Source organism: Artibeus jamaicensis, unplaced genomic scaffold (genome assembly GCF_021234435.1).
Source record: "Artibeus jamaicensis isolate MK-2021 breed Jamaican fruit bat unplaced genomic scaffold, CSHL_Jam_final contig_467, whole genome shotgun sequence".
Lineage (NCBI taxonomy): Eukaryota > Metazoa > Chordata > Mammalia > Chiroptera > Phyllostomidae > Artibeus > Artibeus jamaicensis.
Window position 1 is genome coordinate 5,492,389 of NW_026521845.1, and position 26,885 is coordinate 5,519,273.

Genomic DNA, 26,885 nt, shown 5'->3' on the forward strand with positions numbered 1-26,885 from the left:
ACGGGTCCAGCACAGCCCGGGACGAGTTTCTCTGGTTCCTGGGTGGCTAGAGCGTCTTCCTGCGCCCGGGGCATTGCTGGGGACGGCACCCGGAGGCTGTCGGGAAGTAGGCGGGGTGACGTGAGTTGACCAGCTCCGCGGCGGGTTCGCGGAGATCAGTGGCCAGCGGCATCGGGTGCCCGGCCGGCCAGCGTCCGAGGTTGTGCGGGACGGTGTTTGGCCGGGGCCATGACGGGCAATGCCGGGGAGTGGTGCCTCATGGAAAGCGACCCCGGGGTCTTCACCGAGCTCATTAAAGGATTCGGTGAGAACCAAAGGGGACCGTCCTGGCCACGGGGTCACAGAGGAGGCCCGAGCTGGAGTTGGAGGGTTACCTGCGGCTACGACGCCCCTTGTCAGAAAGCAGGTGGCTCCAGGGAATGGAGGGAAATACGGGGCCCCGCCCCCTTCCCAGCCCGGAGCGGTCGCGTTTCCGCAGCGATTTCGAGAGTCACACCACGAGGGCAGAGACCTTGTGTTTCTGCATTGCCGCATCCTCAGGATCAGGTTCCCAATTACTTGCTTAATTGAAATCAGTCACCCCATCTCCCCAACGCCTTAAGCACCAGCCTTTCCATTTTCCCCGCCGCTTCTCCGCCTAGCGCTTCCCATCCCTGGCAGGTGCGCCCAGGTGCGTGTCTCGGGCCCTCAGTCCTGCAGGAAAAGCTGGGGTGTGCCTTTTCGAGGGTGAGGTGTCGGAGCCCCAGCCGCCCAGGAGCCCGAGATTCTAGTTATTCTAAGCAGAACACCTTGAGTGTGTGAGTAGTTCTGCGGACGTCACACACGCTGACTGCGTGGAACCGATGGGCCACTTGGCTGTTCTGCTTCTAGCTTATCTTTGGCTGCCGGTGAAGTGTGTTTTCTTGAGCTAGGACTCTAGCTTAGAGGCCACGTGCTGGTCTCATAATTTCTTCCTAGCTGTATTCCTCATCTTCCACCCTAAATAATGAACACATTTGATTTTTATCCTTTCCCTGTCCCTCTCTTTCCCAGCCTCTTTTTTGAGCAGTTTTTTTTAATGATTATATTTTCTTAAATATTATTAATTCGAGCTATTACATTAAAACTTGCTCTCAGGGTAAAAATTAAACGTTGCTATCGATACCGTCTACAGTAATTAGCAGAGTATCACCAAGAGTACATTGTTTAGCTACCGTATTTCAGGCGCATTGGTTTGGGGGTTTTTAATGTGAATAAATCGTGAAAGCTGTTCTACAGAACTGACAAACTGTACTGTGGTGGACTGCCTAGCCATGCTGAAGTATGAGCAAAATGTTACAAGAACACAGGCAGGAGAAAAAACAAACAGTAGTGATGTTAAAAGTGTGTAGCTTAGGGAACAGCTGGGAAAGTGACTAAAATATAATGTAACAGTCTGGAGGAGCATTTGTAAACTGAGGCCTGGTTGTATGCCATGTTGTGTCACTTGGATTGCCCTGTAGTCAGTCCCTGGGAACTTAATTGTCAGTGATACTTGAATGCTGAGATGACATTTTGATAATTAGAGAGGTTTACTATGTGTAGTGTGCAGGGTAGATTGGAATGAAGTGCGAGAAACTGGAAGTCTCTTAAAATGATCAGAGTCTGAGCAATTGGTTTGATGCAAAGTAGGGGTTAGAGAGCAGGAGGGACAGTCACTGGTCTTGCTATATGTGAATCCACAGAACTGCGCCCAGATGTAAGGGGAAGTGAAAATGACTGCATGGTTTCTAGCCTGGGTGGCTGGTGAAGTACAAGAGGACGGACTTGATGGACGAGAAAGATGGGTTTGGTTTTGGACATATACCAAGTTTGAGACGTCTGCAGGTTTAACCATAAAAATGTACTTTCAAAACCCTATTAGGACATACTGAAATTAACTTAAGAAATACAGGGTGAATTTCTTTAGAGAAAAGTAGGTTATAGTTGTGGGTACACAAAACAGTTTATTTTTGCATTATTACTAATTGTATTATTTCCCATACAAACAACTGTAAACCTCCTTTTGCCCACTCCAATATTATACTAGGCAAACTTGTTTATTTTAAAATTAATTCCCTCCAGTAACTATTGATTGTGCCAATCTCCTGTGTACAGAAGACTTGAAATTGAAAATGACTTCATAAAAGTCATGCATAAGGGAATTCATTCTTTGAAATGTGAAATATTGTATTAGGAATACTATTAAGAATTTACTTTAAAAGTTTGTTCACTGAGGGGAAATTATTAGTGGGTTCAGTGAATGCATAAATACAATTTTGGAGGAATATAACATGGTAAAAGCAAAGTTTTTACCAAATTAAGAAACTGATTGACCAGAACTATACTTTTAATTGGTATGGTACATACATAATTCATAAATGAACCAAAACAAACTGTGATAGCCTACCAGTTAAATATGGAAGCTGTAAATTTCTGCCTCCAGCCAGGATGGAATAATGGACTAGATTTACTTTTCCTACAACAAATCAACGACCCCACCTTCACTTTAAGAAACTAGAAAAGGAAGAGCAAATTAAATCTAAAGTAAACAGATAAAAGGAAATAATAAAGGTTAGAGTTTAAATTAATTTAATGAAAGAGAAAAGAGGAAAATAATGGAGAAAAGTCAATGAAACCAAAAGCCATTTTCCAAAGATCAATAAAATGGATAAACCTCTAGCCAGACCAATCAGAAGAGGAGAGGGCACACAATGACCAATATCAAAAGAAGAGGGATGATTGAGTGCGGGCCTGCGAACCAGACACTCACAGTTCGATTCCCAGTCAGGGCACATGCCAGGGTTGCAGGCAGGTTCCCTGCAGGCCAGTTCCCAGCAGGGGACGCACGAAAGGCAACCATACATTGATGTTTCTCTCCCTCTCTCCTTCCCTTCCCCTCTAAAGATAAATAAATAAAATCCTAAAAAAAAAAAAAAAATCCTATCTGATTCAGTAGAAAATTAAAAAAAAAAAAAAGAAGAAGAGGGATGATAACCCTGCAGGTTCTCTGGATAGTAAAAGGACAATAGGGGGATGTTGTAAACATCTTTAGGCCCATGGATAGGACAAATGAAATATATAAATTTTTGTAAAGACATAAATTACTGAAGCTCAATCAAGAAAAAATAGATAACCAGTATAGCCTTCTATTTATAAAAGAAATTAAAATTGTAATTTAAAATCTTTTTACAGAGACAACTCCAACCATAGTGGTTTCACTGGTAAATTCTATCAAATATTTCAGTAATAAGTAATGCCAATTCTTTTTTTAAATATATTTTATTAATTATGCCATTACAGTGGTTCTATTTCCCCCTTCATTCCCCTCCACCCTCTACACCCCCTCCCCCACCCCCTTTAGTTTATGACCACATGTCTCAAGTTCTTTAGATTCTATATTTCCCATACTATTCTTGCCCTCCCCCCTATCCATTTTCTACCTACCATCTACGCTACTTATTTTCTGTACCTTCTCCCCCCTTCTCCTCCTCCCACTCCCCTGTTGCTAACCCTCCATGTGATCTTCATTTCTATGGTTTTGCTCCTGATCTAGCTGTCCTCTTAGTTTGCTTTTGTTTTAGGTGTGGTTGTTCGTAACTGTGAGTTTGCTGTCCTTTTAACTGTTCATCTTTTTTATCTTCTTTTTCTTAGGTAAGTCCCTTTAACATTTCATATAATAAGGGCTTGGTGATGATGAACTCGAATTTGATCTTCTCTGAGAAGCACTTTATCTGTCCTTCCATTCTAAATGAAAGTTTTGCTGGATAGAGCAATCTTAGATGTAGGTCTTTGGATTTCATGACTTGGAATACTTCTTTCCAGCCCCTTCTTGCCTGTAAGGTCTCTTTTGAGAAATCCACTGACAGTCTGATGGGAACTCCTTTGTAGGTGACAGTCCCCTTATCTCTTGCTGCTTCTAGGATTCTCTCCTTCATTTTAATCTTGGCTAATGCAATGATGATGTGCCTTGGTGTGTTCCTTCTTGGGTCCAACTTGTTTGGGACTCTCTGAGCCTCCTGGATTTCCTGGAAGTCTATTTCCTTTGCTAGATTGGGGAAATTCTCCTTTATTATTTGTTCAAATAAGTTTTCCACTGGTGGCTGTTCCTCTTCCCTTTCTGGTACCCCTATAATTTGGATGTTGGAACGTTTAAAGATGTCCTGGAGGTTCCTAAGCCTCTCCTCATTTTTTTTGAATTCTTGTTTCTTCATCCTTTTCTGTTTGGTCATTTTTTTCCTCTTTCTGGTCCACTCCTTTGATTTGAGTCCCAGTTTCCTTTCCATTACTATTGGTTTCCTGTGTATTTCCCTTCATTTCAATTAGTTTAGCCTTCATATGTTCCTCTAATTTGTGACTATAATCAACCAGTTCTGTGAGGATCCTGATCACCAGTGTTTTGAACTGTGCATCTGAAAGTTTGGCTATTTCTTCATCGCTTAGATTTATTGGCTCTGGGGCTCTGAGTTGTTCTTGAGCCATGTTTTGATCTGTTCCTGCCTGTTATGTAGGAGGAGCTGAGCCTTAGTTGTTCACCAGGGCGGGGCCACCCAGGTCACTGGTTGGTGATGCTGTATGTGGGGGCGGGGTCATAGAGGGAAAATGGTGGTTCCCTCTGCCGCTTCCTGCCACTGGGGTCTGTCTGTCTCACTGCTAGCTCCTTCACCGGTTTATGTGTGCTCGAATGTGTGACTGCAGTCAGCCCTCAGTGGGACCACCGCCTTGTGCCCTCAGTGGGTTCCCCTGCTTCTCTACTCCTGGGATCCGCCCATGGCTGCTGGTGCACCTGGGTTGCGAGCCCCAGTGGGTCTGGTGGATCTTTCCTGCCCGATCCCGCTCTGCTGCTGGCTCTGCCCCTCTTTCCGGTTTGGCTGAAGGGTTCGTTGTCAGACTTCCGTGTAGTTCAATATTCTGTGGTTTGGCCGCATTTTTGTTGCTAAAACTTTGTTGTTTTTAAACTTAGTTGTGTGAGAAGGCGCAGTGCTTCCACCTACGCCTCCATCTTGGCGGAAGTCTCCTGATAATGCCAATTCTGTACAAATTTTCCACAAAAAAATCAGAGAGGAAGGAATACTTCCTCATTTATACTATGAGGGCCAGCATTATCCTAACAGCCACTCCATATACTAGCTCTAGTGAATTTGGGCATGCCACTGAACATCCCTAAACCTTTCTCACAGAATATTTGCTTTGTAGGGATTAGAGAAGATGCGTTTAAAGCACTTTACACACAGACGGCACTGATACATACGGTTGCGTTTTGCTTTATGATAATACCAGCTAACACTTAGTGGGCCTGTAAAGTGTGCCAGCACTGTGTTGCTTTATGCACCACAAATATTTTATTCATTCCTCACAACTGTTTGCTTGGGGAGCAGAGAGGTCACTTGGTCACATGGCCAGCAGATGGCAGTCTAGAGGGCAGGCTGCCCTCACACCAACCCTCCTACCCGACCCAGTGGAGCAGGGTTTCCCGGCCTTGGCACTGCTCACATGTCGGACCAGATAAAGCTTTGCTTTCGGGGGCTGCCCCTGCAATGTAGGGTATTTAGCACCTATGGCTTCTACGCAGTAGATGCCACCAAGCCTTTCCCCCCACTCCCCAGTGTGACAATAGTGACAGTAGAAGTGTGAAATGGTCTGGGAGGGGCAAAAAAGTCACCCTGGTGCAGAACCACTGTCCAAGAGGAAGAGCATGTTTGGGGGATGCCGAGTAGCAGAACATAGAATAGAATAGAATAGAATAGAATAGAATAGAATAGAATAGAAATCTAGGAATGAGATTAATATGTGATATAAAAGTCACTGTGAAGTGGTAGATGTTTATTACTACTTAAAAAGGGTACAGTAATAAAAAAAAGAGGGCCAAGGGCAGAGCTGGGAAAGCTTCACAATAGAGTAAAAAAAGGGGATGAGAAAGAGCCAGAGATTGAGACAAAAACCAAGGAGTAGTCATGGAGGAACCTGTCAGTGAAAATGAACTCTTGAAACTTTTCTGGTTATAAAAGCAATATACTCCCATTGTAAATAATTAGGAAATAGTAAAGGACGTAATAGGATTAGACTGTGAACTTTATCAGTTTTACCATTTTAGTTTCTCATGTCTTTCCCCCAAATGCGCATTTCTTTTAGTTAATATTTAATGATGAAGAGAAAAAATGAGTTACATATTTTGTTTTCTAAAGAAATAATTTCTTATTTCAGGTTGCCGAGGTGCCCAAGTAGAAGAAATATGGAGTTTAGAGCCTGAGAATTTTGAAAAATTGAAGTGAGTATAATTTTAGCTGCATTCAAAATATGTCTGTACTTGAGCAAACTTTTGTCTGTTTATGTACTTGAATTACCATAGGCTGAATACATTATCTCCTTCAAGTCTTTTTTCAATCGGGTGAGGTGGGATTCTATTCTCCTATTATAATCAAGAACCTGAAACTCCTAGTTAAAAAGTAACTTGCAAGGAATTAAAAACTAAGTTCCTGTAATTCCATATCAACCAAGTAATGGGTTGATTTTGTACAAATTCACTTAGAGATCATGGATTAGAACATGGAAGACATTTTAACATAAAAGACATGAAGGAGAGGTGTGTCAACAAAAGCATACTTTATAATATATATTGACAGTAACTCAGAACTGTCTCTACATCATGGCATTGCTTCTGGGGCGGTTACAGTTCAGATTCCAGATGCAGATGCAGATTCTTCCCTCTGACTAGAGCCACCCGCCTGGCCTCTCCTCACCTACTGCCTCTGTGTCTCCGAGCACTAGCCCTGCGTTGCAAAAGACGAGGGGGAGGAGTTTTCACCTGGGGGAGTCGTTGGGATGGAGACAGGGAGTTGGCTTTTCACAGGGATGACAGGGACTGCTGGGATGTAGCTTCTGTCTTCCTAGTAAAAAGGAGATGGTTGGCAAAGCCACCCCCTTCCCCACAAAAAGTGCAGCCGCTTTAGATAGAAGATGAGATCAGTTTAGGCGGAGTGGTCAGGGAAGGTTCATTACAGCTGTGTCACTGGGAATGTCTAGAGGACAGGAAGGATTTATGTTGCATGGAGGCAGTTTGCTGTTTCCTGGGCAAATAAGAGTTTCTCTAGGAAAGGGGTGGCTTTACCTGGTACGAGGTAAAGACACCTTCCATTCGCACTGCAGGGTTGTTCATGCCTCCAGTAACTATCCTAAGTCACTCCCTCCAGTTCACAATGTATATGCTGTCAACCATTTATCAGCAAACTTCCTAAGTGAACTTCACTTGTCTATGTCAGAATTCATTCTGCCTTAGCAGCTTCTTCTAGGTTTGCTTTGTTCCTACTGACTTTTTAAAATAAAGTGATGTAAGGTAGAAAATGAATAAACCATAGATTTGAGAGTAAGCCTTTCATTATAATCCTGTTTTAACTGATGTCATTTTTAAGTTGTATTAGCCTATCTTAGGCAACATGTTGGCAACTGAATAGCAATAGAAACCTTTAAAAATTTTTGAGTTTACTTTATTTGCATTGTATTTGTTAAGTAGCTGAGTAAAATTTAACATGATGATGATTAATTGCAAACGGAGGCAGGGATTGGTGTCACTAATTTGTGTTTTATTTTGTAGGCCTGTTCACGGGTTAATTTTTTTGTTCAAGTGGCAGCCAGGAGAAGAACCAGCAGGCTCTGTGGTTCAGGACTCCAGACTTGACACGATATTTTTTGCCAAGCAGGTATGGTACTTGGGTGTTCTGAGGTCTTGAGAGCAGCCTTTTTTCCAAACAGGACTGTGTTCCCCCTGTGTCCTTAATGCAGCAGCACTCAACATTTTTTTGTTTGGACACCTATACACTCTAAAAATCAAGCTCCCCAAAGAACTGCACCAATTAGAGAGATGATAATGCTGACTGTCTAGTGCTAATCATACACTCTAATGGGAGGTGTGTGTGTAGATCACTGATTAATTCAGTGTTGAAGAAAGAAGTCCTCTTCTGGTCATTACAGCCTGTGTGTAAGGGCCCAGAAGAACAGGTCAGTAATGCTTTTCTGGTAAGCGTCATCTAGCAGCCACCTCCTACCGAGCAAGGATGGTCTGATGCAGGTGGTAAGAGTGTGCTGCGGTGGTCCTGGGCGTGTCTGGCTCCATCCGTCCCGTCTTTCAGGAAGTAACAGATCAAGTGCCCACAGGGTGCCAGCCACTGTGCCGGGTGCTGGAATTCCGTGGACGTGGGCATAGTCAGTGAAAAGCAAACTCACAGTGACATGTGCCACCTGGCATGAAATGAGAGCCGTGGCTCACAGCTGTAAGATAATCTGAGGAGCCCCTCACTTCAGACACCAAGTACAGAGTTCAGGGGCCCCCGAAGCATGCTCCCTTCTGACATTCCATGCTTGGGGTCCCCCAGGGTCACCCTCCAGTGCTGCGGTTTGGTAGAAAAACGCATAGGCGGCTTTGAAAGCTGTTATTGCCACAGTTACAGGTTATTACAGGGAAAGGCCGCAAGTTCAGTTCAGCCCAGGGAGGAGACACACGGGCCGGAGTCCTGGAAGGTTCCAGGCAGGAAGCTCCCAGTCATCTTCCCCCAGTGGGGTCACAGGTGGCACCACCTTTCCGGGCAGTGACGTGTGACATTATATCCAGAGAAATGCCATCCAGGTAACCTCGAAGGACTGTTGGCACCCAGAGTTTTCAGTGGGCCTCGGTCACGCAGACCCGGTTGACGCCCACATGGATGGTCTGTCTCCAGCTGCACTGGAGGCCGGGCTGGTGCCGTCGACATACAACCCCACCCTGAATCGCAGTGTTAGACCATCTGTGTGGCCCAGAGCCCTCAGGTAAACAAAGGCAGGCCACGAGGCATGGCTTTTCCAGAGCTTGGAGATCGTGTCCCATGAGCCAAGGACAAAGGCCAGACCTCTCTCTGTGCAATATTAGATTCTTCACTGCCCATCGAATCGAGGGACTTGGCCCCTTCAGGGAGATCTAAAAAGGCACCTGTGAGTGACAGTTTAGCTGACATCTAGAGGTTAAGTAGGTATTAACTGGGGGAAGAGGTGGAGGATCATCCTAGATTAATAACAGCTTGATGGCAGAAGGCAGCGAGACTAGTCAGAGGCACTGACAGACACCCATGTAACGAGCACAGCAAGCTGGACGGGCATTATGTTGGGTTAGGGCCACGCAGCTGTGGCTCGCTTCACGGAAATGGGTACAGTTTGATGAGTTTGGGTGGAATGCTTTCCTAAGTCTTTAGAAAGTTTTTTAAAGTGATACATCACAGATTTGGAGTCCTTAAATAATAGGGACGTGTCATAGAATTATCATGTTCTTAATGTGTCACGATTTTGAAAGAATGTGTGAATAAGTATAAACTTTAATGTCTTATGACTTCACTCCTACCCCACCCCCAGATAACTTCACCCTAATTTTGGCCCAAGGTAAGGGAACACTAACTCTCAAAAAGTTAACCACCTTTATAAAGTGTTCTTTAAAAATAAAAAAACTTTTATCCAGATCTGTGAAACAGTTGGGATTCTGATCAAAATAGATATTGAAAGAAATCAGCAACCATATCAATTGGATTGTAGGTCTGTTACTTTTCCCTAACTTGTCAGTTATGGGGAAGCTTTGGGGCAAGAGCTCTGTAAGAGGAGTTGCAGCTGTGTGGTGGCATCGCCGAATTTGTTGGGAATCGGGAGAGAGCGTTCCCGCATGCAAAAGGCAGGCATACTGTAGTTACACACGTACGAGCTGGTGGCCATTCACGAGCCCCTGGCACCGTGAAAAGTAGAGGAATTAAAGAGGGAAGATAATTGAAAAATTTTCTTCTGAAATTAGGCAGGTTATAAATAGATAACTTCCAAATGGTAGAATCTTAAGTAAATTACCATTTTATGGAAAGACTGTAATTAGAAAGTGGTATTCAATTACAGTACAGTAACGAAATACAGCAATAAGATTAAGCTATATGTTTGCAATCATGTACCAAATTGAGTTCGTCTCTACCATTCACCTTGCGGGTGTTCACCGACCCTCTGAGCTTCTTTCCAGCTGGATGGTCTGGATGCTGCGGAGGCTCTGGGGGCTGTGGGAGAAGCCCTTGTCTGCAGTGAGAGGGGAAACTGAAATGAGTTGTTGGATAATTTCTCTGAAAACCACATAGGTCAGTTGGAGCTTACTTTAGGTGCCAAAATATGGGTTGAATTTGAACAGGTAGAAAGAGTTTAGGACAGCGATTTTCAGTCTTTTTCATTTTGTGGTACATATAACCTAAATACTAGAATTCTGCAGCACACCAAAAATATCTTGTTTGCAGATCTGACAAAAAAGCATAATTTTGATTGATTCACACCAACAGCTGTTGTTTTGCTGGCTGTCATTTTTTTATTGACAGCCCCTGACTAGGCAAGTATTGGATGTTTTAAAAATTCATGCAGCAAGCCGGTTGGAAAGCGCAGCCTTAGGAGGGACATGAACAGGATGGGAAGGCGAGTTCTGTTGGCTTCCTCAGTTTTGCTCTAGATCAGGAAGGGCTGGTCTTGCCACCCTAACTGGATTGCCGTCGGTGAGGCTACGAGTTCATTTCATGTGTTTGGGTTCCTAGAATCTTCAACTCCAGAACTGCAGCAAGTTCTTGAAACTAGATTAGAATTGGAATTAAAGGTCTTATTATGTTTATGCTAAGAAGATATGAAACAAAATTAGAAAACGATTAACTTTCTATTTTGGGGCTTATTGTCTCTGCTTAAAAGTTTTTCTAACAAACTCGTATCTTCATTTGTATACTTTACAGGTAATTAATAATGCTTGTGCTACACAAGCCATAGTCAGTGTGTTATTGAACTGCACTCATCAAGATGTTCATTTAGGAGAGACGTTGTCGGAGTTTAAAGAATTTTCACAAAGTTTTGATGCAGCTGTGAGTATAGTCTTATTATTCTTAAAATGCTCTCTTTGTGATAGTTCTTATTTTAATGGGTGACTTTTAAAAATTATTTCAGATGAAAGGTTTGGCACTGAGCAATTCAGATGTCATCCGACAAGTGCACAACAGCTTCGCCAGGTAAGAGACTTCCCGCCAGATGGGCCCTGCTTCTTCCTTTGCCTGTTTGTCTCTTATGCTCCTTTCCCTTCGCTGCAGACAGCAGATGTTTGAATTTGATGCAAAGACATCAGCCAAAGAAGAAGATGCTTTTCACTTTGTCAGTTACGTTCCTGTTAACGGAAGACTGTATGAGTTAGACGGACTGCGGGAAGGACCGATTGATTTAGGTAACCCAGTTCCTGTTCCTGGTAGCTCACCTCGCCCAGGAGGAAGGATCGGGCTCTCGCTCACCTGTGTGTTAGCCTCAGTGCTGCAGAGGAGGGAAGGGGAAGGTGGCGCGGGGAGTGCAGTGTGGCGACGGCCTCGAGTCTTCTGCACTGGGTGGGATTGCCACACAGGAGGGACATGCCAGCCGCTGCAGTTCACGCGGAACCTTTCATTTTTTTCTAAGAGAAAACAGAATTTAAACCGTAGATGACATGATTTATTTTTTACTTTTTAACTTAGAAGCGACTTTGTCTGGTGAACTTGAGTTATTTTTGTCATTTTTAACCAACTGATAAGGAACGGTGAGCATTTCTTAGCATCTAGCACTAAAATGTTTTCCTTTGGTCATTCAGAGTCACTTTAATTTCAATGTTTAATGTTAATCTACAGAAATATTTTTCTCCAAAGTTTCTGTGTGAATAGTGCACTGATGTGCTGCCCTTTGGGCCAAAGGGCAGATTTGCCCTGATCCCACCTCGTCTCTGACCTTGAGCAAGAATGACAAATGGTTGTTAAGGGTGAGGGGACGTTGGTAGTCCAGACATAGCACAGAAATAACAGGCCCATAAAAAAATTTTATTTTTATCTCATTAAATTAAAAGAAAACTTATGGGCCCGTTTTAATTCAAAAACTGCTTTAATTCAATCTAATGTTATTTGCTGTTCATAAAATTTTATACATAAAAAATTATTTCAGAATTTCATTTTGCTTGTTTTTAATTTGTTTAATTTTGTTTGTAAAAAATGTTTAATTTTTTAAAAAGATTTCATTTATTTTTTAGAGAGGGGAAGGGGAGGAAAAAGAGGGAGAGAAACATCAACGTGTGGTTGTTTCTTGCGTACCCCCTACTGGGGACCTGGCCTGAAACTCAGGCATGTGTCCTGACTGGGAATTGAACAGGTGACCCTTTGATTTGCAGGCCGGCACTCCAGTCACTGAGCCACACCAGCCATGGCTTGTTTGTAATTTTTTGACTCTGTCTCATGTATAGAACCAATGGTTTGTCTAATGCAGATTACATGTTATTGCTATAGTGAAACATTTATTTTTTTTATCTCTGTTGTAAAAAAATGAATAGAATGTTCTTTCAGTTCTGTAGAAATTGATTTTCCCTAGTTCGGTGGTTGATCTGATCTCTGTGTTTTCTCCATTGGCTTCTCTCATATAAAGGAAGTGAAAGATGAAAGAGAAGAGCAAGTTTTACTATACAACTATGAGGCTGTGTTAAAACTTAGGGTGAAAAAAAGAATTAAAACAACTGGGTAAAATTGGTTTTGCTTATGTGTGGATCTCAGTTTTTTATCGTTAACGGTGGTGGGGAGTCAGGCAGATAAGGGCTGAATCCTTCTTTTGCCACTACCATGGGGGCTGGTTTTTCCCTAATTCATTACCTTCTCAAACATTTGTTTAGCACCTACTAAGTGGCAAAATCATGTGACATGTAAATTGTGATAATTCGCTTTCTTATTTGAAAATAAGAATTGAACTTGGGGTGATGAACACCCAATACAGTATACAAATGATGTATTTTATAATTGTACCCCCAAACCTATATAATTTTATTAATGAATGTCACCCCAATAATTGTCAGTTAAATAAAAGGAAGCTGAACATAGTTAAGCTGAAAGGATTTTTACCACTCTGAATTTCCTAAACTGTTTATAAAAAGAGCGATGTCGGACCAGAGTCGGGGAGCAGTGTTAATGGCGGTTTCAGTGGCTGTAAGCGCTTGTGCGTCTGTCTCCCCAGGTGCGTGCAATCAGGACGACTGGATCAGCGCCGTGAGGCCCGTCATAGAGAAAAGGATACAAAAGTAAGCATGCAGCTCATCTCACTGGCGTGGCGTTCTGGTTTTTAAACATCTTTACACACTCTTACTTTGTTTCTATTTTAGCAGTGCTTACCGGATATCTGCATTTGATTAGGTTAATATGAATGTGTTCAGGAAGTCTATTTCAGAAAATCTCTGAGTTCTGTTAAACATGTAAACCCCCATTAAGTTAGATCTTTTGTACAGCTGCTTTGTAGAGTTCGCTTTTCACCATCTCTTTTTTCAATTAAATTAAACTTTCTGAGATAATTATGTATTCACGTTCAGTTATACAAAGACTGCATAGCGAGCCTGTGCAGCCTTTGCCCTGTGATGGTGACATCTTACAACCCTGGGGCACAGTGTCACAGCCTGGGTATTGACACGGATGAGACAAGACTCAGATGATCCCAGGGACCCCTCCTGCGGCCTGTTCCGAGCCTCCACCACACCGCCCCCTACCGCCCGCCCCCATGCACGTTTTGTTGTTTAAAGAGTGTAGTGGTTTATAAATGGATTCATACAATATGCTGCTTTTTTGAATTGGCTTCTTTCACTCAGCGTAATTCTCTAACATTCATGGGGGTTGTTGAGTATCAGTGGTTCAGTCTTTTCCATCACTAGTCTGTGGAATGGATGTGCCGTTTTCGGCCCATTGCCCCGTCGAATGGACATCTGGATTGTCTCCAGGTTTTGGCTGTCACAAGCAGAGCTGTGACAGACATCTGTATATAGGCTTTGGTGTGAACATGAGTTTTCATGTCTCTAGGATAAGTGCCCAGGGGCATGGCACTGCTGCTGAGTTTTATGGTAAATTCATGGTTCATTTTTAAGAAACGACTAAACTCTTTTCTAGAGTGGCTGTACCATTTTATATTCCCACCAGCAATGTATGAGTGATCCAGTTTCTTTACATCCTTGCTGGCATTTGGTTTTGTCAAGGGATTCACTGTGGTTTTAATCTGCATTTCCCTAATTACTAATGATGTTGAGAACCTTTTCATGCCTTTTGCCTATTTTGTAATTGGGTTCTTTGGACTGTGGGGCCTTCCGTACTCCAGGTACTGCCAGTCCTTAGACCAGTTGTCTGCAGGCAACTCTCTCCCCATCTGCAGCCCCTTTCCTGACGCTTTTAGAGCAAAAGCTCTTGATCTCAGTCAGTCTTCCCCACTGTAATTGTGTTTTTATTGTCAAATCTAAGAACTCTTTGCCTAGCCCTAGGTTCCAAAGACTTTACTGCATCTTTTTTCTAAAATGTTTATGCTTTAACATTTTTCACTGAAGTCTGGCATTTACTGTATTTTGAGTTAATTTTATGGTATGAAGTTAAGTCACTGTTCCTTTTTCTTTTTGCTTATGCCTGTTCCCCTGCTCTGGCACAATTTTGACAGTAATTGTGGAGGAGAATTGGCATCTTTTACTACGCTGAATCTCCAATACATGAACCATTGACTTTGCTCTCCCAGAGAATCATGGGCTAATCACTATAGACTATCTTAATTGTAATAGTGTTTACAATTCTTTGTTACATTATAAACTTTAACTTTTTTTTAGGTACAGTGAAGGTGAAATTCGATTTAACTTAATGGCCATTGTGTCTGACAGAAAAATGATATATGAACAGAAGATAGCAGAGTTACAAAGACAGCTTGCCGAGGTTTGTGGCCATGTTTTTAAGTTCAAACTTAGCTATTTGCTCAGGGAAAGTGTTTACCTTTTCCTTCCTCTTCCCTCCTACCTTCCCTCCTTTTCTTCTTTCTTTCCTTCTGTTACTTAAGTGTTCTGAGTGGTGCTTAATATACCCAGGAATCAGGCTGCTAGACTCAGCTCTTGGCTTTGCCACCAAGTGAATATGGATTTGAGCATATTTCTTTGTGCCTCGGTTTCTTATGTAAAATGAGGGTGACAGTGTTTACCTTGCAGGTCATTGTGAGGATTAACTGAGATTTATATACACACATATATATATGTGTGCGTGTAGACACACATCTACACACACATGCACATACGTAGACATATATATATATCTCGCTGATTTAGACAGTGACTGTCAAGCAGTGTGTGTTAACTAAGTGTTAGCAGTTAATTATTTACTGCCATTAACTACATAGCAAAGTAGACTACCTTCCCCACAGGATCAACTGGGTACATTGAGATTGACGAGTAATCTTTACTAGTCTTAATGATTGATTATCTTTTTGTAGTAAGTAGGATTGGACCAGAGAATTAGTAACAGACATTCTTTACATTCCTTTGATCACATTTTCTAAAGAATATGTTGCAACAAGTTTCTAGCTGAATGGAAGGGCACAGCACTGAAGTGTGTTCCAGAATGGATTGTTGAGTAAATGTTTGTGTGTTGTAGAATATGGAGACATGGCAGACACTCCATAGGGCTTTTAGCCTTTAATACCGCACTTACGAGGCTCATGTTCAGTTACTGTATTACGAGTAAAACTTGAAAAGAACTGTACTGTTTATCATTTGCAAATATTCTGGACTTAAGCCTCAGGTTTTAGGGTGTGTTGTTTCTTTTCTTTCCCCTAAGGAGGAACCCATGGATACGGATCAGGGTAACATGTTAAGTGCTATTCAGTCAGAGGTGGCCAAAAATCAGATGCTTATTGAAGAAGAAGTGCAGAAACTAAAAAGATATAAGGTATTTTTAAAATTTGTTTCTTCAGTGTTTCAATGTAGAGTGATGCATTTTGACATGAAGGTATGTTGACTGATAGATCCTTTTTCTTCCATGTGTAATAGTTTTCAGAACCATGGGTTGATTCTCTGGTACTCTACAAAAGTAACTAGTAAGATTTCTCTAATTTTTAAAAACTTTTCCCTACATTTGTAAGTATTACTATGAACAGATTTTTAACCTATTTGATGTTTCAGTTCACTTCACTTATTCTGAGCACTCTAGTTATCGCCGCTTTGGCCGGTAGGAGCCACTCCAGGCTGTCTCCTGAGTCCCGACAGGAGTCCTCATCGTCGGCGGCTGCCTCCTGTCCCTTCTAGGTGCTGAGACGTTGCAGACCCGTCCTGTACGTTTCCTGCCGCAGACTCAGAGTCAGCCCTTTTCTTCAAGAAGCCCTGGGTCCTTTGGCGGGAAGTGGTATTTGGGAACCATTCTTTGAGTGCTCAGGGTGCTTAGTGAGTGATTGGTCATTATTTGTAGGTCTTTTCAGAGCTACGAAATACATGTTTGTTTGATTTTTGTGTTCCATTTTTGAAGAGAAAACAATGCGAATTCCATATTAATATTCAAATAATAGGTTTAAGAGGGCTTTTATACTTAAAATGAAGCATTTGTATCTTTTAATCTGAAAATCTGGGTTGCTGACAACAGTAACATAATTACTTACTTGCTTTCTGCTACATGTCTCTAGCATATGTATGTAAAATAAATATTTATATGCTTTATGCTACATGTAAATATGTATATGTATGTGTGTGTATATATATATATATGTATAAGTTATATAAAGTTCAGAATAACAATACTGGGAGTGCTGATAACTGAGAGGTTTCTTTCTTATGTTATTTTTTTTCTTACATTAATTTTTTCCCTTAGGATATATCCCATTTTATATAATTAAATTACTATGTTTTTAAATTCACTTGAAAAACTTTTCTCTTGGTGTGGATTGGTCATATTACCAATTTGATACACAAATCGGTTTATTCGTTTTAGTTTGCTTTCCAATTTTTCAGGTTTAAAATTTTTTTTCATTTAATTATGTCAAACATTTTTATTATTCAGAGTCAACTACAAAGCAAGGCTATCTTTAGTAATATCATTCTCCTTCACTTTCAATCTGTCCAATAAGCTTTTTCCAGAGAAAGTGGAAAGAGTGAAGGGACGCGACTTTGGACACGGCACTCCTGTCATTGGTCATGCATGTCACAGTGCAGAGAGCGTTGTTGTTCATTCAAGGCTCAGCTGAAGGCAAGGGTTGTCTCTTTATTGCCCACCATGGTGGTATCAGCACATTGCTTTGCATCATATGTAATAGCCAGCAAATGATTATTAAATCAACTAAATGGCCCTGAACTAGTGGGATTTCTTCAGGTAGAGTGGTGGTGGCCGGCTCCCAGGTATTCCAGGCAGGAAAAGGAGGGCCTGGTGCATGGGGACAGGGAAAGAAGGGATGAAAGTGTGAATGTTCATCTTCCATTTAATGTGATGTAAAAAAATAACTATCCAAGCACTTAATATATTCTTATGCAGGGTTATTACATAATTTTTAATATTTGCCTAACATAAAACACAAAGTAGTTTTTCAGAATCTTTACTTGGTATATTATTTGAGAATGCTTCGTTCAAAAAATGCTAAAATGATTCTCATAAAATGATTCTTACATAAAATGAATATGTTAAGATTTTAATTCATTAATTGAGGGAATCTGGAAGGTGTCATAACTAGTTCACATGAGAAATCAAAGCAGCTCAAATTTAGAGGAAGTAAAGGAATATTGAAATGAATTTACAAACAATGGGAATCACTCTTTCTCCTGTGGTGGATGTGAAGTATGTTGAACCTCTGCCAGACAGAATATTTCATGGCTCGATGGCAGTGTAAGGCTCGAATCACATAACTTGGGAGGGTGTGATCTAGACCATGCTTAGTTTTCCACTGAAGCACAGATTTTCCCCCACACTCTACCCTATTCTGGTTGGAAATAACTCACAGAAAGCTTAACCAGCCCTCCCAGAATAAAGCTGGTCTCAGGAGGCCTGGCCTGGTGACTGCGCAGGTGTGGGAGGTAGGAGTGCCGCTTTTGTGAGCTCGGTTTTCATAAATGGTCTTAGACTAGACTCTTAAAAGTCTCCGTTACTTCCTAAATCAATAGGAAGCTGTGCCCAGGAAACTCAGCATGTTTGTTCTTTTTGTTTTCAGTAGGAATGTAATCTCATTATTTCAAAAATTTTTCTGTGAAAATGGAAGGGTTTCTTTTCCCATTTCTATTCTGAATTGTATGCACAATTAAAATCTCAGAAACCTAGAATGTAAAGCTAGTATGGTTTGATATTTGTTTCCTTTTCAGATTGAAAATATCAGAAGGAAGCACAATTACCTGCCTTTCATTATGGAATTGTTAAAGACGTTAGCAGAACACCAGCAGTTAATACCACTGGTAGAAAAGGTAAGGCCCTGACTGGTGTGGCTGGATTGGTCAGGCATCATCCCGCAAAGCGAAAGGTCACTGATTCGATTCCCAGTCAGGGCATCTACCTGACTTGTGGGGTTCAGTCCCTGGTCAGGGTGTGTATGAGAAGCAGCTGATTGATGTTTTTCTCTCTTTACCTCTCCCTAAAAAAAATAACGAAATCTTTTTAAAAAAATAATGAAATCTTTTTTAAAAAAGAAAGGGTAAGAATTTCCTGGTGAATACCTTGTATCTCTCTTTCTGTATATGTTTGGTCTTCGTGGAATTTTCTTTTTCAGTCTTTCAGGTGCAGTGTGCACCCCACACACTCGTATTAGCTTGCGGGTACTGCGCAGCAGGTGGGCCTTCACGTAGGTACCCTGATAAATCAGGGCCGCCCGGCACCAGGGACCGTTATTACAGCGTTACTGCCTATATTAAATGGGATTTAGGTTCCCCCCAAACAAAATTCCTTTTGGCTTAGGTAGAGGTAAGATTAGTTGAAGCTTTTGACTTTTGTTTACACGCCTTCTCCTACAGTTTTATATTCTAGGTGGGCATTAGATCAGCCAGGTGTTTGTAGAGAAAAACAAGGGGTGGCTCCCTACTGTGCCGCCCAGCTCAGGTTGTGCCGCAGCAGAATAAAACGGAAAATATTCTCCTTTCTTTAAGCTAAAGACAACTTTTAATGTTAATAACTGAGATAATAGATTTTCCGTATTTAATTTAGCAAGCATTTGAGTTATCGTAGAATTTAGAACTAGAACAGACATTGACGAGGGGGAAAAATGTAGCCAAGACTAAAAATTGAGTTTTGTTATCTGGAAGCGAGTATTCTTTCCACTGATGGGAAACGAGCATTGGTTAGTGAAACATTCTAAATTTCTTTTTTTCTTTATATAAGGTACCGAAAGATTTGTTCAGTTAGTGAAACAAATTAAAATTGTTTTTTAGTTTATACTATAAATTAATGTTTCTGAAAGTGACTGGCACTGGATACTTTTTAAAACACGTTACCTGGCCCCTCTCCAGACATTCTGATATAAGGGAAGGAGCCTTTAAGAAGCCCTCCTTCCCCCAGGTGATTCTAAGGCAGCTGGTCTGCACCACATTTTGAGAAATACTTTGAGAAGACAACTCCTAGACAAATAAAATATTGGACCATTTACTTGAAGAGCAGAATATACTTACATGCTAGACATTTTTTCTTATTAATTTCAAGTTTATGAAGCAAAGGTACATTTCAACCCAGCTGTTTTACGTGATCATAAATTCTAAATAATATGAGATGTAAGTTAACATTTTTGTGTGTACCTTGTTTCCCAAGTCCTGAATCATGTGCTTCAACTTTTACCTTTAAATGCAAAAATTTTTGCGGAAGACTGCTAAATCTTCTCTTTTCAATGTACATTTTTCTATTCGTGTATTTTAGGGTATCAAAGTTATAAAAGTCCAAGATAGGAAACTGACTTTTAAAGTTTTAGATTAACAATTAAGATTCTGTGACTCTCAGTTTGGCTCAGTTAACAGAGTACCTAGCTCTTGTGTTCTTTGTATAAAGCACTATGAAATAGCTCTCTAATAATAAGAAATAATAAATTAATAATGTAGACTGTTTTGCTAAATCATATGATAATGTTAGTTTTGTGTAAATAGCAAGGAGCAGGCAAATGTTATTTGATAAACTTTAAATGGGTATATTTCACTTTAAAATCGTACTGTGAGTAAATATTTTGTAAATGAATTGGGAAAAGGACAATTTTTGTTTGGTTTTAATAACAGTGTAATTCCAGATTTTTCTGAAAGGATAGTTAGAGAACCCAAGCTTGCCAGCATTTGGGCAGCACTGTGGGTCCTGAGCTCCCATCTGAACACAGGGGGGCAGTGCAGGAGCACCGTGGGAGCACCCGGGCTGCGGTTCGTGTTTGCATTTGCTTCACCGAATGGTGGTTCCTCGCCTCCTAGCTTTTGTCTGTCTCTCCAAAGTGTTCTTTGATTATTGATACCGTGTATACACTACTGAGATTTGTGTATTTCTTGTATACACACTATGTTATCTCCCTCGATTCTGAAGAGAATTCAAATCATTATCTAATTAAAATTTTTGAAATGTTTTAATTACTCATCATTTATGTAGGTGCAAACAGTTCGGGCACTCCATTAAAGTCTATGGCTATACACATGAGAGATTTCTTTTAAGCAATTTATGATAGAGTTGGGGGAAAAATAATTAATTACAGGACTGTGCTGAATAGCTTCTTTAAAATTTTATAAGTGCCAGAAAAAGTCATGGGAAAGATCCTAGAGGAAGGGTTTCACATCCACAGAATTTTAACTCTTTGGTTAGAATTAAATGCTTAATCTCTACCAATAAATCAGCTTCCATAGCACAATTATATTCTTACTTATCTTATTTTTAAAAAGGAAGTATCATGGGAAATACCACTTTCTACTGATAAGGTAAATATGGTTAAAATTTAAAAAGAGAATAGATTGAGATTAAATTTTATAACTACCTTTAATATAGAGGCTTTAATAGTGATGGTCACTTAATGGTAATACGTCCAAGAAAAATTACTTAGAGAATTCAGAAATGGATTGTTAAGTCGAAGTGTTCCCCCAGCCAAGGGAAAGCAGAGTATGGGAACAAAGTGTGAAAGAGGGTGGGAGGAACCAAACACGACTCCTCCAGGCAGGGTTGCTGAACCCCCGCTCGCCCCGGGCAGGTTTCTGGGCAGCCGAGGCAGCCGCTGCAGCCTGCAGAGGCAAGACTGTGTTTGAACTCTGGAAGGCTTTTCATCCTCCTGAGTATCAAAGCAGAGGTGAAGACTGAACCTCCTACGGCATGTGGCTGTCATGGGTCAGGTTAAGGTCTTACCCTCACAGTGTCTTTGTTGTATCAGGGCTTCTACCCTCATCTGATGAGTTCACTGACTGTGTTACATAAAAACTGCTCTGGAGGTAACCCTAGAAATACAGTTATAAAACCTCTGGTGCCGTTTATCAAATCTGAACCTTAAATATAAAAGGAAATCAGATAGCCTTGGCCAGTGTGGCTCAGTGGGTTGAGCACTGCCCCACAAACCGAAAGGTCACTGGTTCGATTCTTGCCGTGGCACATGCCTGGGTTGTGGGCCAGGTCCCCAGTTGGGGGTGTGAGAGAGAACCCGTAAATGTTTCTCTCTCACACTGACGTTTCTCTCCCTCTCACTCTCCCTTTCTTCCCCTCTCTCTAAAAATAAATACAATCTTTAAAAAATAATAAAGTCAGATATAAAGATATTATTTGTAAAATTTTAACTTGTTCAAGTATACTTAAAATTCTTAAAATTTTCTCTTAACCTTTATATGTAACTCTGAATCATTGTCAATCCCAAGTTTTTAACCTACCAATAACCTACCATAATAGAAAACTATAAATTCAGTTGCTACGGGGCATTCAAGGCAACTTCACAGTGTTGACATTTGTCCACATTTTACTAAGATATTGTAATTTAATTGGTAATAGATAACAAGTCTTAAGAACTTTTTCTGTCCTTTACTATAAATAGGGTAGAAAAAGCTATTTGTAATATGTGTATATTAATACCTGTGATTATAGACTTGATCTAACTTGATTCAGCAGTTTTAGTATCTCATTGGCATACTATGCAGAAGGAAAGTGTTTTTTAACAGTATGTTTTTCCATGCAGTTGGAAATCTGATAGTATTTTTTAAAAGATTTTATTTATTTATTTTTAGAGAGGTGGGGAGAGAAGGAGAAAGAGAGGGAGAGAAAGAAACATCAACATGTGGTTGCCTTCCACGTGCCCCCTGCTGGGAACTGGCCTGCAACCCAGGCATGTGTCCTGACTGGGAATTGAACCCAAGACCCTTTAGGTTCACAGGCCTGCGCTCAATCCACTGAGCCACACCAGCCAGGGAGCATTTTTTACTTTTTAATAAAGGCAGAACAAAATACATATATGTAACTTATTAGCAGGTATTTTTAGTTATTATATGTAATATCTATTTCCTTTTTCGTAAATTGGGAGTTATACCTAAGAATCAATGATCATTACCTGTAAAGTACATGATAAATGCTTAATAAATGGTGGTAATTACTTTTAAGTTATTTAATTTTGACTTATCCTTAATTATACCTGAGTTATATAGTTTAATAAATATATGGGCACTTTCTGCATTATATGTCTTTCTTTGCTCATGTATGTTTTAAAGTTTATGCTATAAACCAGTAAATTCATTCTTGTTAATCCTACTAAAAAGACTATAATATTTAGAGTATATTTAGAAATCAATTAGGAAAGAGGTACATATTCTTACTTCAAATTATGTCTAAAACCTATTGTATTATTATTTAGAAACAAAAATTCTTTGTATGAGAAATCATGTACATATCAAATTACAAACTGCTTGTTAACAAAAAATGTTCATGCAGGCAATTTTATTATTTTTTATATGGCACACATAATGTTCACTTTTAAGACACTCTAGGGCACAGCTCTCAGTTTTATCATACAGTTGTATAATAATTATATTACCTAATGTATCATTTGGAAAAGATGGTAATTATTCTTAAGTACCTTATTTTTAATCCAAGGAAGTTCTTTCTTAATTGGGTAATGGCAGAAGTCTAATGTGTCCCTTTCTGGTTCTGAGGCTGAGTGGAAGGAACATTGCGTTCTATCACCCTCAAATCCCGTTCTTCTACGTGTTGTCTGCGGACCTGCAGAACTGGCATCCCGAGAGTTTGCTAGAAACGTAGAGCCTTGGGCAGGCATTTTACAGAATCTCCCTGCACCTTGACAAGCCCAGGTCCCTGGGCACACACTGAGCAGCACACTGCAGAAGGCGTGTCTTGGGACCACTGCTGTGGTTCACTGTGCACCAGCCATGTGCTTTTCCTGGGTTGATAGCATTTCTAAAGTCTGGCTGCTTTGTCTGTGGAACATTAAAATGGAATGACTGTGTTCAAGCTGTATAATTATGATAATCTGTGAAACACTTCTCAGGTCATGTAAGCAAAGTTTAGGAACATGTGTTAAATTCATCCAAATAGTCAGAAACTATTACAAGGTTTTTCTTATATATTTTATTTGAACGAGAAGTGGGCACATATATAAATATATTGTTTTGAAATACTTTTGAATTAGTATGACTTTATGGAAGGAGTAATTATATATATTTTAAGTTATTAGAATTAAAATAATACATATCAAATTCTGATAGAAGTACAAAGCAAATGTGATTTTTTGAATGAGAGTGAATTGTAACTAATCATCTAGAAATACCAACACTGCATTACAAGCCTTTTAGCTTAAGAATGCTGTTAGATATTTTCTTTTAACATGCTCTAAAACAGACATTGAAGATTTTATAATATACTATCTTTAATTTCTAGGCAAAAGAAAAACAGAACGCAAAGAAAGCACAGGAAACCAAATAAAGATGCTTTGGGATGTGCACACATTTCTGCTTCTGCAATTATTTCCATGGGAACCATTAAGTGTAAAGGACATTGAGCAACACCCCGACTGACTCTGCACGTTTGGCGATAGTACCGGTCTGTTTTGTCGTTAATGCATGGACCCACAAACGTTTCCCTACCTGCATCATGTGCATGGAGTGCCTATTAAATACAAATGATGCTGAGAGTGCTTGCCCAAATTCCATTATTTGACCTTGGACCTGAGAACTTCTGTGATTCCCTGCATATATAGCTACTGTAATGGGCCTAGAAAATGAACAAATGGTATTCTCTACCTGTAATTGTTAAAATTAATCCTTTGATCACTTAGCTCTGTCAAATGCTTAAAGTTTATAAATGTCAGATCTTGAATGAACGTGATCTCTTGTTTCTTCTGATCATTAATGGGAAAAAAATCAGTATTTCTGTCTTGGATAATTAAATATTTTGAGGATTTTAAAACCGAATTTTATGTCCTATATTAATTATTTGGAAAAATATAATTTTAATGCAGGTCATTTACAAAGGAGAAAAGTACAGTTTCTAGTGATTTTCATTGCTGCCAGTAGAAAAAGTAATAAACATCCCGATTTTATTTTCGCAAACTCTAAGTGTGTGGGGTTATTTATGTAAAACTGTTTCAAGGTGTGAATATTATTTTCAGAGCAGAATTTCAGGTTAAGAACAAATAGTAAATCCTAAAGATTTCTGGTGTTAGCTTGGTGACATTTTTTTCCAGCTGTTAATCTGTATTTTTATAAAATACTGACGGTTTGACAATTTGGGGCATCTGCTTTTTATTTAAGCGGGTGTTGGTGGTGGAGGACCCTCCCACGCCAACGTGAACAAAAGTGTACAGCCCAGCGGGTTCCGGGAGCCACAGCAGTGTGGCCTCGGGGGAGTTCTTCCTCGCCATTGCTTTTGGGACTTGCTCTGTTTTTTATTTTATAAAAATAATATTGTGTTCTTGTTCCCAATCTTTTCCAACTTAAACTTTCAAGAAAATTTTATAAAACTTCTATGGTCAACATTTTTTGGCACGTTTCTGAAATGGATACATGACTTTTTAACATTTCATTATGGAATGTTTAAACACATACAGAGAGTGTGGATCTGACTTCCAGCTTCAGACACAGGACTTTTCAAAGGGTGGTTTTTAAGCTTTTACTACATGGAGGTGTTACTAAATAATGGGGTAAAACCTGGTGGGAAACTGAATAGAAAAGGCAATAAAGTATTTTTCATACATAATTTTGGTTAGAGGTCAGAAGGAAGAATTTGTAGGTTTTCATTTGTTTGTGGGTAAATATATTTTGGCTCTGGATAGGATAGTAATTCTGGAGTGTTTTCAAAGCTGTGATACAATGTTTAAAGATGGTTTTATAAGAATTATTTTAGGCTAAGCTTGACTCCATTCATTTATTTAAACTTAATGTATATCCCCTCATTTGGGGAGGCTTACAGTTTTTAAAGCAACAGAAGGAGCACTGTAGGTAGCACCTGGTAATCACGACTGTGTCCCTGGCCTGTGGATGGATAAATAAGCCCACGGTCCAGGGGAGAGAGCGCCTGCAAACTGGTTCACCTTGGTGTGGCCACCTGAGTTCTGACAACGGCAGTAACACAGTCCAGCAGAGAAGGAAAGTCTTTTCAATACATGGCACCAGCAGAGCTGAGCACCTGCATGGGAAAAAAATGAACTACAACCCCCACCTCACAAAAACGAACTTGAGGCTGGGTGCTGACTTAAACGTAACTGCTGAAGTAGGCAGCATCCTACGGAAAAACACAGGTGAGTATCTCTGACTGGAGGGCAGCCACAGCTTTCTGAGGTCCCAGAAAGGAATAACCATGAAAGATCCAAAATTAGTGTTTTCAAAATTAAAAGCTTGTCACTGAAAGATGCTTTTAACAAGAGGAACTAGTGTGACATGACATTTAAAAGTAGCTTTCTAAAACTACTGCCAGTAGTTTTAATAGGCATAAGGGGTTCTTAATTAATCTCATTCTCACAAAATTCCTTGAAGGGTATTTCCATAGCTTAAGAGTGGTTCATTTTATGTGTTTCTCCTTTGATGATTGCACATGCGTCATGACCCTTGGTGATCATTTCTGCCAGTGAATAAAGAAGTATGAAATTATCCTTGTCTAGGTAGAGAAAATGGGGAATAAAGAGCAATCCAGAAATATATGTATATAAAATGTTCATTACGTGGAAAGTAAAAAAAAGGGGGGTGGTATTTAAAATAAAGTCTCCTTTGCTCATTTCACTTTAGCCATTTATTTTCTAAATTCTCATTTAGTGGGTGGGTAGGTGAAGGCCATTCCATTCTGTTTTATGCCTTTGAAGAGAGCTTGCCAAATCTCAGGGCTGTATGTGGGTATTATAAACAGAAAGCTTACCAACAGAGTGGCACTGGCTAGTCTCACCTCGTATGTTTAGTTCCCAAGACAGCTGCCCTTTCCCAGCAGAGGCCTCAGCTCAGCTGTGCAGTAGCACAGACAAATACTTGTTCGCAGGCCATGAACTAGGGCAGCTTGCTCCCCAATCCAGACCACGACCCACGCTTCTGTATCACCATGTTACATGGGGGCTAATACCTACAGTTAATCCTCCTAGTTGCCTAATATAGTTCAAGATACATTCGGAAATTACATTTTACTTTCTGCAGGAGGATTTTGTTTTTTTTCTTTGAGGGGAAAAATGGCTTCTAAGGTTTTGCCTCCTAAAAAAAGAAACTTTAAAGAAGGGTAAGCAAAAATAAGATATAAATTACCCCTAGTTCCACCACCGGGGAAGACTGCATTAACATTTTAGGGTATTTAATGACCCTTTTTCCCATATGTTTACACATGGTTTTGTGCATTCGTCTTGCATGCCCTCACCATATTCTGCCACATAGATTTATGTGGCAAAAATTATTTTGAAAGTGGATAAGCAGAAGCCACTCTAGCTATTTTTAAGAAGGGTGGGGATTAATGTTGGGAATTGTGGAAGGACTTAGTTCCCCTCAGAGTCACTGGAAGGTGTGGAGGTGTGAGGTCAGGTTTGAGCCTCCAGAAATGACTGCAGGAATCTGCCACTACTGTCAGCACCTGGTGAATCTGCACGTGAAGGCAGAAAACTTCTACCTCCTCTGCCCAGCATGCTGCTCAGAACAGCTAAAGCAACAGGCAGATGGCTTC

At 40.4% G+C, this 26,885-nt stretch overlaps 1 protein-coding gene across 2 annotated transcripts; it reads left to right on the forward strand.

Moving 5' to 3' along the window:
- The first annotated feature begins 117 nt into the window (after positions 1–117).
- Positions 118–24,161, forward strand: UCHL5 (ubiquitin C-terminal hydrolase L5). Of its 2 annotated transcripts, none has more exons than XM_037142899.2 (11): positions 118–304; positions 6,202–6,265; positions 7,589–7,694; positions 10,755–10,880; positions 10,963–11,024; positions 11,103–11,233; positions 13,024–13,087; positions 14,639–14,741; positions 15,633–15,743; positions 18,131–18,229; positions 23,634–24,161. In XM_037142899.2, exons 1-11 carry the CDS (start codon positions 229–231, stop codon positions 23,676–23,678), a joined length of 987 nt encoding a protein of 328 aa, XP_036998794.1. In that variant the 5' UTR covers positions 118–228; the 3' UTR covers positions 23,679–24,161. The 2 variants fall into 2 exon arrangements, with proteins under 2 accessions (XP_036998794.1, XP_036998795.1); XM_037142900.2 differs by having other exon boundaries at positions 15,636–15,743.
- The last annotated feature ends 2,724 nt before the right edge of the window (positions 24,162–26,885 follow it).